The sequence below is a fragment of the Dipodomys ordii genome, unplaced genomic scaffold (genome assembly GCF_000151885.1).
Source record: "Dipodomys ordii isolate 6190 unplaced genomic scaffold, Dord_2.0 Scaffold26, whole genome shotgun sequence".
Taxonomy (NCBI): Eukaryota; Metazoa; Chordata; class Mammalia; order Rodentia; family Heteromyidae; genus Dipodomys; species Dipodomys ordii.
The window spans coordinates 15,445,087-15,456,468 of record NW_012267242.1 but is presented as its reverse complement, the minus strand read 5'-3'; the positions used below and the strand labels follow the sequence as shown (position 1 = coordinate 15,456,468).

The following is an 11,382-nucleotide window of genomic DNA, read 5'->3' as shown; positions in this document are numbered from 1 at the left end:
CAAAAAAAAAAAAAAAAACAGTATTCATGAAACAGAATTTCTATAAAGAAGTATAACTAAGGTTTCTTTATCCATATTTCAAAGTCTCGTATTTTAGCAAAATCCCAAACCGATGAAACATAATCTATTTCTTGCTAGGCACCAGTGGCTCACGCCTGTCATCCCAGCTCAGCTACTGAGGAGGCTGAGATCTGAGGATTGCTACTCAAAGCCAATCTGGACAGGAACATTTGTGTGACTCTTAACCACCAAAAATCCAGAAGTGGAGCTGTGGATCAAGTGGTAGAGGATTAGCATTGACCTATAAAGCTCAATGACAGCACCCAGGCCTTGAGTTCAAGCCCCAGGACTGGCCAAAAAAAACCCCAAAAAACTCATTTCCCCTATCTCAAAGAACAAGGCTGGGTATATGGTATATATTTGTAATCCTAGGCATGTGAGAGATAGCAAGGTAGGAGGGTAAAAGTAGGAAGATCACATGCCACAATTGTGGGCACAAAATGAGGAAATATCTGAAAAATAAAGCAAAAGGGCTAGGGATATGGCTGAAATAGCCAAGCACCTGCCTAACACATAGCCCCAATTGTAAAACCTAGTACTAAAGAAAAAAAAAAAATAAACCATATGTGGTATAATCTGTTACAACCTCATTTCTAACCACCATCACATCCTTGGGATTTGTCATACTAAACAGTATGTTCTACAAAAAACTTTTTTGTGTGTGGACTTGTGCCTGCCTGCCTGCCTGCCTGCCTGCCTGCCTGCCTGCCTGCCTTCCTTCCTTCCTTCCATTTCTTTCTTTCCTCCCCCTCCCCCTCTCTCTCCCCCTCTCTCCTTCCTCCTCTCCCTGTCCCTCTCTCTCTCCTTCTCCTTTTTTTGTTGGTTGTGGGCCTGGGCACTGTCCCTCAGCTCTTCAGCTCAAGGTGAGCACTTGAGCCACAGCACCCCTTCCAGTTTTCTGATGGTTAATTGGAGATGAGTCTTATGGCCTTTCCTGTCCAGGTTGGCTCTGAACCGCCATTCTCAAATCTCAGACTACTGAGTAGCTGGCATTACTGGCATGAGCTACCAGCTCCTGTCATTCTTGTGCCTTTCTTTGGAGGTGCTATTGTTTGTGTTATCCTACTTGTTTACTCAAATTCAATATATAATAGTGTATGTGTCAGTAATATATCCTCTTTATCCCAATTGTTTATGTAATTTGTAGTTTATGTATGTTATAGCATTTTGTACATTACTGTTACAGAATTTAACATGCAAGTTATTGGTACTATGTATGAATCCTTGAGAGAATAATCATCTCTCATTCATGTTTGGAAGTTATTTATTCAGTTCCAATGAACAAAATAGTTTCATGGTAAAAGTAAACTTTATGGGTTACATATTCTCACTATTGTTAACGATTAAAACAACTTGGTGACTTTCCTCCTTGATATTTGTTATTGGAATCTCATTAATTTATTCTAAAATTAATAACTTTCCTTGAGTCGGGTGCCTAGCTACTCAGGAGGCTGAGATCTGAGGATCGTGGTTCAAAGCCAGGCCTGGCAAGAAAGTCTGTGAGACTCTTATCTCCAATAAACCACTCAGAAATCCATAAGTGGTGCTGTGGCTCAAGTAGTAGAGGGCTGGCCTTGAGCTGAAATGCTGAGGGACAGCGCCCAGGCCTAGAGTTCAAGCCCCATGACCAACAAAAAAAAATTACTTCCTTGTAAAAAGATAGATAAGAAATATTTTAGGCTTTTAATTTTTTGGTTGTGGGCTTAAACTCAGAGCCTGGGTACTGTCCCTGAGCTGTTTATTGCTCAAAGCAACACTCTAAGACTTTGAGCCATAGCTCCACTTCCAGTTTTTTTGGTGGTTAATTAGAGGTAAGAGTCACACAAACTGCCTGGGCAGGACTTGAACCTTGATGCTCAGATCTCAGCCTCCTGAATAGCTAAGATTACAGATGTGAGCCACCAGCACCAAACTCCAACCACTAATTAGTAATTAGTCTTTGGGCTGAGTTTGGCTTGCAGACTTGAATGTCATTATCCTAGTTTAGGTAGACCCCAATAAAGTTCATTTAAAGGCTGAGTGTATATGGTCTCATGCCTATAATCCTAGCTACTCAGAATGCTGAGATTTGAGAATCACAGTTTAAAGCCAACCCAAGCAGAAAAGATTGTGAGAATCTTATCTCTAACTACCACAAAGCTGGAAGTGGAGCTGTGGCTCAAGTGGTACAACACCAGCCGTGACTAAAAAAGCTAAAAGAGGCTAGGTCCTGAGTTCAAGACCCATACCGGCACACACACAAATTATTCACTGTCTTTTGGTTGGGCTGGTCTGATACTGCAGTATCAGACTATAATCCTGGTTTACACTCATAATTATACTCATGAGTCACTATACCCAGCTCATTACCCGTGATTTGCTTTTGCATTCAAGAGTTAAAACTGCCGGGCGCTGGTGGCTCACGCCTGTAATCCTAGCTACTCAGGAGGCTGAGATCTGAGGATCGCGGTTCAAAGCCATCCCAGGCAGGAGAGACCGTGAGACTCCTATCTCCAATAAACCACCAGAAAACCGGAAGTGGCGCTGTAGCTCAAGTGGTAGAGCGCTCGCCTTGAGCTGAAGAGCTGAGGGACAGCGCCCAGGACCAGAGTTCAAGCCCCACGACCGACAAAAAAAATAAATAAATAAAAGAGTTAAAACTGTTAGAGTTTCATTTAGAAGCTATGTAAGGATTTTGAACAAGAGAGATATGTTTTGGATGTTATATCAAAACTGTCTATCATTTGCAATGCTGGAAGAATGACCTCCACATCCTGGTGGCTTAAAAGAAGCCCTTTTTTTTTTTTTTTAAATGCTGTATGCATCAAGAAAGACTGTTTCATGTTCTCTTCACTCTAGGATCCCACTGATAGAACAACTTCTATCTAGAATGTTGCTTATTTTGTGGCAGGAAGGAAGAGGTACTAGTAAAGCTCTTGAAATTTTCAGTTTAGTAATGAAATCTACTTGCCAAATATTGTTAGTTTATGCTTGTAATCTTAACTAATCAGACAGCTGAAATATGAAGATCACAGTTTGAAGCCAGCCCTGGCAGAAAAGTCTTGTGAGTCTCTTATCTCCAATTAACCAGCAAAAATCTGCAAGTTATATACGTGGCTTAAGTAGTGGTAGAGTACTAGCCTTGAGCAAAAAGCTAAGTGCTAGCACCCAGGCTCTGAGTTCAAACCCCACTCCTGGAACTAAATAAACTCTACTTCTCACATTTTAGTGGCTTGAGCAAGTTATGTCATTGGGAACTATGAAGTCTAATCTTTTGAAGGGAGGTCAGTAATAAATGTTTATCAATAATAATATAGTCAGGCTGGGAAGGTGGCTCAGTGGTAGAGTGCTTTTGTCGCATGCATGAGGCCCTGGGTTTGATTTCTTAGCACCACATAAGCAAAAAAAGGTGGAAGTGGCGATGTGGCTCTAGTGGTAGAGTGCAAGCCTTGAGCTGAAGAGCTGAGGGACAGCACCCAGGCCCAGAGTTCAAGCCCCACAACCGACCCCCTTACAATAATAATAATAATAATACAGTTGGGCTGAGAATGTGGCTTAGAGGTAGAGTACTTGCCTTAGCATGCATGAAGCCTTGGATTTGATTCTATAATACCACATAAACAGAAAAGGCTGGAAGTGGCACTGTGAAGTGATAAGAGTACTAGCCTTGAGCAAAAGAAGGACAGGGACAGTGCCAAGGCCCTAAATTCAAGCCCCAGGACTGGCAGAAAAATAAATAACAATAATAATATAGTCTAACATATGCATTTTAGAAAAGTGAACATTACGGGCAGGGAAGTTGGCTCAGTGGTAGATTTGCCTCACATGCATGAGGCCCTGGGTTCAATTCCTCAGCACCACATAAACAGAAAAAAAGCTGGAAGTGGCGCTGTGGCTAAAGTGGTAGAGCGCTAGCCTTGAGCTGAAGGGCTGAGAGACAGTGCCCAGGCGCTGAGTTCAGGCTCCACAACCGACAAAAAAAGAAAGATGGATGCACGGAGAATGAAGTATGACAGAAGAAATGCATCAAAACAGTAGTTTCTGGCTTCAGGTTTGGATATATTACATTTGATTTGTAGACAAGCATGGTGTTTTCATACCTATCCAATCCCAACACTGTGGAGACTAAGGTAAGATGATGTTGAACCTAGGTTCAAGATACGTGTAGCAAATTAAATTTTGAACTATCTTTGTAAGATTGAGAGAGATGGTAAACAAACAGTTGAAAGTTAAAAAAAAACAAAACAGTTGAGGACCGTGCTCCAGTGGCTCATACCTGTAATCCTAGCTACCGAGGAGGCTGAGATCTGAGGATCACCTTTCAAAGCCAGCTGGGGCAGGAAGTCCATGAAACTCTTATAGCCAGTAAACCACCAGAAAACCAGAAGTGGCTCTGTGGCTCAAATGGTAGAGCACTAGCCTGGAGCTGAAGAGCTGAGGGACAGCACTCAGGCCCAGAGTGCAGGTCCCATTACCAACCAAAAAAAAAAAAAAACTTTCAAAGTGTTAGTGTATAATTTCAGAGGCACCTGTGATAGAGATACAGATGTAACAGTTTTTTATAAAGTTGAATTTGGTAGTGAATAATATTTCCCAAGAAAAATATAAAATAAGACTACAGGTATAGAGATCTGAGACATTAGCATTTGAGGGGGAAGTGAAAGAAAAGATGTTAGTGAATGAGACTAATTTAGAGAAAATGAGACAGTGTTAAATCTGAAAAAGGATGTGTTAAATGTTAAAAAGGAATAGTCAACATCATTGTTTCTAAGAAGTCAAGAAAGATTTGAACAGTGTTGAGTCATTTAGGAAATAAGGGGGTGGGAAATGTCTGGGGTTATTTTTGTTTTTGTTTTTGGATCCGATCGTGGGGCCTGAACTCTGGGCGTGAGCGCTGTCCCTCAGCTCTTCTGCTCAAGGCTAGCTTTCTACCGCTTGAGCCACAATGCCATTTCCAGCTTTTTTCTTTTTGCTTATGTGGTACTGAGGAAGCGAACCCAGGGCCTCAGGCATGCAAGGCAAGCGCTCTACCACTGAGCCACTTTCCCAGCCCTGGGTTATAGTTTATCTAGTTTGCAACTGTTACACTGAAGAACAAGTTGATTATATGAAACTTCTGTCTTTAAATTGCTCTTTAAGTACATGTTAACTTGTGTTGTTATTACTGCTACTATTGATTCTATGTAGGGTTGGAAATAAGAGTCTGGTTTTTATAATAGAGGAAACACGGTAAAGTAAAATGAGAGCTGGGGGCCAGTGGCTCATGCCTGTAATTCTAGCTACTCAGGAAGGCTTAAATCTGAGGATCACAGTTTGAAGCCAGCCCAGCCAGGAAACTATATGAGACTCTTTCCTTAATTAATCACAGGAAAAGCCAGAAGTGGTGCTGTGGCTCAAGTGATAGAGTATAAAAAGGAGCCCAGGGACAGCACCCAGGCCCAGAGTTTAAGCCCCAGAACTGGCAAAATAAATAAAATAGTAGTAATAGTAGTAGTAATAATAAAGAATAAAATGAGAAAAAATTGCAACAAAGATGTTTAGGCATATTTGATGGATATTACTAAATTTTTGCTTACAACTGCTAGGCCCCACTCTTATAAAGTGAATGTTCAAAAAGGAGGGCAATTATAAATTGAAAATATATTGCAATTGATATATCACTGGACATATTTCAATTCTGGTAACCATCTGTAGGGTCCTTGCAAGAAATTTTACAAAGCTACCATTAAAAGTCATATAGGGCTGGGCGTGTTGGTGACTCACACCTGTAATCCTAGCTAATCAGGAGGCTGAGATCTGAGGATCACGGTTCAAAGCCCACCCTGGCAGAAAAGTCCATGAGACTCTTTTTTGTTTGTTTTTTTGGGTCCGGTCATGGGGCCTGAACTCTGGGCCTGGGCGCTGTCCCTCAGCTCTTCAGCTCAAGGCTAGCACTCTACCACTTGAGCCACAGCGCCACTTCCGGCTTTTTTCTTTTTGCTTATGGGGTGCTGAGGAATCGAACCCAGGGCCTCTGGCATGCAAGGCATGCGCTCTACCACTGAGCCACCTTCCCAGCCCCAAGTCCGTGAGACTCTTATCTCCAATAAACCATCAGAAAACCTGAAGTGGTGCTGTGGCTCAAGTGGTAAAGCGCTTGCCTTGAGCTGAAGAACTCAGGGACAGCGCCCAGGCCCAGAGTTCAGGCTCACGACCAACAAAAAAAAAAGTCATGCATAATATATTTTAGGCTCATATTAGAATTAGAATTCATTAGCCAGATACCTTGAAAATTTCTAAATATGTAAGAATAAGTAATGGGTTATATAAATAACCTATAAGTCAAAAAGGAATTCATAACACTAAGTTTGACATACTACTTTGAAGTGAATAAAAATGAAGTCAGAGCAAAATTAGAATTACAACAAAAGCTGTTTATACCTTAGGTTGCTAAATAACAAAGTTCTGAATCTGACTCACTCTCAGATTAGGGAACTAAAAAAAGAATAATTAAACCCAAATTAGGAAGTAGGATATTAGAGAGATAGGACCAGAAATAACAATTAGTACTAACAGTAATCCTTTGTGTATGTGTGTATATACATACAGAATATGTGTTAATTTAGCCAAAGGGATTAAGAAACAAAGAAAGCAAATTAGCAGTACCAGAAATGAAAAATAAGTTCATTACAAGTCATACATAATTTAAAAGGATAATAGACTTGAGAATATTATGTCCATAAATTGAAAAAATAGATAAAAGTTATTCTTTGAAACAAACAAAAGCAAGTATTAGAATTTACACTAGGGGCTGGGAAGGTGGCTCAGTGGTAGAGTGCTTGCCTTGCATGCATGAGGCCCTGGGTTCGATTTCTCAGCACCAAATAAGCAAAAAAGAAAAAAGCCGGAAGTGGCGCTGTGTCTCAAGTGGTAGAGTGCTAGCCTTGAGCTGAGGAGCTGAGGGACAGCACCCAGGCCCAGAGTTCAGGCCCCACGACCGGACCCAAAAAAAAAAAATAGAATTTACACTGGGCACCAGTGGCTATGCTTGTGATCTTAGCTGCTTGGGATACTGAGAGTATAAAGATTCTAGTTCAAGGCCAAGCTATGCTTGTAATCTTAGCTGCTTAGGAGACTGAGAGTATAAAGATTATAGTTCAAGGCCAGCTGAACAGCAAAATTTGTAAGACTCTATCTTGAAAATCACTGGGAAAAAAATCAGCACTAGAGATGTGGTAGAGTTCCTGGCTAGAAAGCATATACCTCAGTACCACCAAACAAACAAACAAACAAACAAAAAAACCCTCCTAATCTAGGCATGGTAGCTCATCCCAGCTACTCAGGAGCTGAGATCTGGCCTAGCCCAAGTAAAAGCTTGACAACTGGGTTTTGTTTGTTTCTTTTCTGTATTCGGTGGGGTTTTTTGGGGGGGAAAAGGGGGATGGGGAGGCAGTGTCCTGGGGCTTGAACTCAGGGCCTGGGCACTGTCCCTGAGCTTCTTTTGCTCAAGGCTAGCACTCTACCGTAAGAGCCACAGCGCCACTTCCAGCTTTTTCTGTTTATGTGATACTAAGGAATTGAACTCAGGGCTTCATGCATGCTAGGCAAGCACTCTACCACTAATCCACATTCCCAGCCCCTGTGTGGTTGGAATTCAGTGCCTTGAGCTTGCTAAGCTTAACACTCAAACTATGCCTCCAAGCCTACATTATGCCTCCTTTTAGAGGTAGAGTTAAAAAAAAAATCGGGCTTTTTGCTGGTTATTTGGAGATAAGAATCTGTCAAATTTGGTAAATAAATGAAAAGAATGAAGCAACCCACAACCCAATAAGATGGTCTTTTTCATATATAATTGTGTGTGTGTGTGTGTGTGCGCCAGTCCTAGGGCTTGAACTCCGGGCCTGAGTGCTGTCATTGAGCTTTTTGATTAATGCTAATCCTCTACCTCTTGATCCACAGCTCCACTTCCAGCTTTTCAATGGTTAATTTAAGATAAGGGTCAGACGAACTTGCCTGCCCAGGTTGGCTTTGAATTGCAATCCTCAGATCTCAGCCTCCTCAGTAGCTTGGATTATAAGCCTGAGCCACTGGCACCCAGCTTCATATATAATTTTTATTTTCCTCTAAGTTGTTACATGCTAAGATGATCTTGAACCTTAATCTTCCAAATCTCAGCCTCCTGAAAAGCTAGGATTATAGGCATGAACCACTAGTACCTGGCTGAGAGTTATTTTAAATTTGCATGCTATTAAAGAAGCTTGGCCAATTTTGATTTTATCATGTTTATTGTGTTGTCTCTTATTAAAGAAAGACCACTATACTTGTAAAAGAAGAATGCATATGATTCTATGCTATTTAACTTGCCTTTCTTGTCTTTTATGGGTGTTTAAATTTATCTAGCCATACCTGTAAATCCTAAATGCTGGTAAGACTGAGTCAGGAGAATAACACCTTGGAGATCATCCTGGGTTATGTAGTGAGAGACTATCACAAAAAAAAAAAAGGAAAAGAAGCCGGGCGCTGGTGGCTCACGCCTGTAATCCTAGCTATTCAGGAGGCTGAGATCTGAGGATAGCGGTTCAAAGCCAGCCCGAGCAGGAGAGACCATGAGACTCCTATCTCCAATAAATCACCAGAAAACCGGAAGTGGCGCTGTAGCTCAAGTGGTAGAGCGCTCGCCTTGAGCTGAAGAGCTGAGGGACAGTGCCCAGGCCCCAGAGTTCAAGCCCCACGACCGACAAAAAAAAAAAAAAGGAGAAGAAAGTTATTTCAGTAACTAGGTATGATCAGTTTTTGTCTATATGTAATTTATTGTTTGGTTTTTTTTAGTAAACGGAATTTCCTCCCGAAGTCCAAGATTGGTTTCTTCAGTGGACGATTCCGTGGATAGTTTGCTACAGCGGATGGTACAGGAAGACCAAGAGCCCGTGGAGAAAAATATTGATGCTGTGATTGCAACTGCCTCTGCACCTCCCCCCTCCAGTCTAAGCTGTAGCCACAGCAAGGAGCGAACCCTGGGAAAACCAGATAGTCTTCTAGTGCCTACCACCCCAAGTGACTCTTGCAGTAGTAACATTTCACTCCTTTCTGAGAAGTTGTCAACAAGCAGCTGTTCCTCCCATCATATCAAAAGAAGTGTAGTGGAAGCTATGCAGCGCCAGGCTCGGAAAATGTGCAATTATGACAAAATCTTGGCCACCAAGAAAAACCTAGACCATGTCAATAAAATTTTAAAAGCCAAAAAGCTTCAAAGACAGGCAAGAACAGGAAATAACTTTGTGAAACGCAGACCAGGTCGACCTAGGAAATGTCCACTCCAGGCTGTGGTATCCATGCAAGCATTCCAGGCTGCTGCCCAGTTTGTCAATCCAAGTTTAAATGAAGGTGAAGAAGCATCACCACTTCACCTCAGTCCTGATACAGTTACTGATGTAATCGAGGCCGTTGTTCAAGGTGTAAATTTGAATTCAGAACATAAGAAGGGATTGAAGAGGAAAAATTGGTTATTGGAAGAACAGACTAGGAAGAAGCAGAAGCCATTAGTAGAAGAAGAGGAGCAAGAAAATAATAAAAGGTATTTATTTCCTTCTTTAAAAAAGTCCCTGAGCCATGGGCTGGTAAGGTGGCTCAGGGGTAGAGTGCTTGCCTTGCAAGGCTCTGGGTTTGATTTGCTCAAGTGGTAGAGCGCTAGCCTTGAGCTGAAGACCTGAGGGACAGGCCCCGCAACCAACCAAACCCACCACCCCGCCCATACCCCCCCAAAAAAAGTCCCTGAGCCAGGTGCTGGTAGCTCATGCTTGTAATCCTAGCTACTCAGGAGGCTGAGATCTGAGGACCCCGGTTCAAAGCCAGCCCGGCAGGAAACTCCCATGAGACTCTTATCTCCAATTAACTATTCAAAAACCAGAAGAATTCTGTGGCTCAAAGTGGTTGAGCATAGCCTTGAGCAAAAGAGCTCAGGGACAGAGCCCAGGCCCTGAGTTCTAGCTCTAGTACTGGCAATAAAAATACAAAACAACAAAAAAGTTCTTGACAGGTGTGATAGTGCATACTTTTAATTGTAGCACTTAGGAGGATAAGACAGGAAAATTGAAAGTTCAAGGCCAGTTGTTCTATATATCAAAGGATTGGGAGGGGAACTTTGATGAACAAAGAAGTCACAAAATCATGAAGGATATGAAGCCTGTATATTAATAGAAGCACATGAAAATAGAATCACTAAGCCGGGCGCTGGTGGCTCACACCTGTAATCCTAGCTACTCAGGAAGCTGAGATCTGAGGATCACGGTTCAAAGCCGGCCTGGGCAGGAAAGTCCGTGAAACTCTTATCTCCAATAAACCACCTGAAAACCGGAAGTGGCGCTGTGTCTCAAGCGGTAGAGCGCTCGCCTTGAGCTGAAGAGTACACGGACAACGCCCACACCCAGAGTTCAAGCCCCGAGACCCACAAAAAAAAAAGAAAATAGAATCACTGATGACACTGTAACTCAGGTCTGTATCCTAGCCTAAGCAGAAAAAGTTTACTAGGTTACATCTCTCTAAAAAACAAAACAGTAAAATATAGGGCTGAAGGTGTGTAGCAGAATGCTAGCCTAACATTGTCTCAAAGCTGTGAATTCAAACCTCATTACCACCAAATAAATATCTGATGGCTAAAGTTTTTCGACAAATGAAAAAATTGATGAACTTCCTACCAGGTTGATTAATAAAGAATCAGAAGAGGAATAAATAAAACATAGTTTAAAAGAAGATAAATAGGATTGGAGATCGTTTGTGGAAGACTAAAAATTGGGTACTGTGTGAAGTTTATGCCAAAATTACCCAGGGCTGGTAGCTTAGAGGCTGACATCAGAGATTTTGATTCAAAGCCAGACTAGGTAGAAAAGTCTTAAAATATTTATAGCAATATGCTAGATTGGAAATATGACTCAAGTGGTAGGGTGCCAGCTAGGAACAAGAAAGCTAATTCAAAGTTGGATACTAGTGGCTCAGGCCTGTAATCCAGATACTTAGGACTTTGAAATCTGAGGATCATGCTTCAGAGCCAGCCCAGGCAGAAAAATCCACATAAATGCAAGGCCATGGAGGATGGGGGTAAGGGGGTGTATATTTCTCCCCTGATCATCATATCATCATGTTTTTCTCTAAATTCATATTCTTCCTATCCATCCCTCGCTGACTGTCTGCCGTTACCTCTGCCTCTGTGTGTGTATGTGTTATAATTTTGTTCCACATCGCAGGCAAACGTGTGTGTGTGTGTGTGTGTGTGTGTGTGAGATTTTGTTCCACATCGCAGGCAAACTGTGTGTGTGTGTGTGTGTGTGTGTGTGTGTGTGTGTGTGTGTGTGTGTGTGTGTGTGTGTG

General features: G+C 42.0%; 1 protein-coding gene across 1 annotated transcript in view; it reads left to right on the top strand.

Moving 5' to 3' along the window:
- The window catches only part of Ash1l (ash1 (absent, small, or homeotic)-like (Drosophila)), a 152,004-nt gene that overhangs the window by 86,828 nt on the left and 53,794 nt on the right, over positions 1-11,382 (top strand). The window contains exon 5 of the mRNA XM_013015249.1: positions 8,848-9,592. Within this exon, the coding sequence (XP_012870703.1) occupies positions 8,848-9,592 (745 nt within the window). The remainder of the gene's footprint in view (positions 1-8,847; positions 9,593-11,382) is intronic.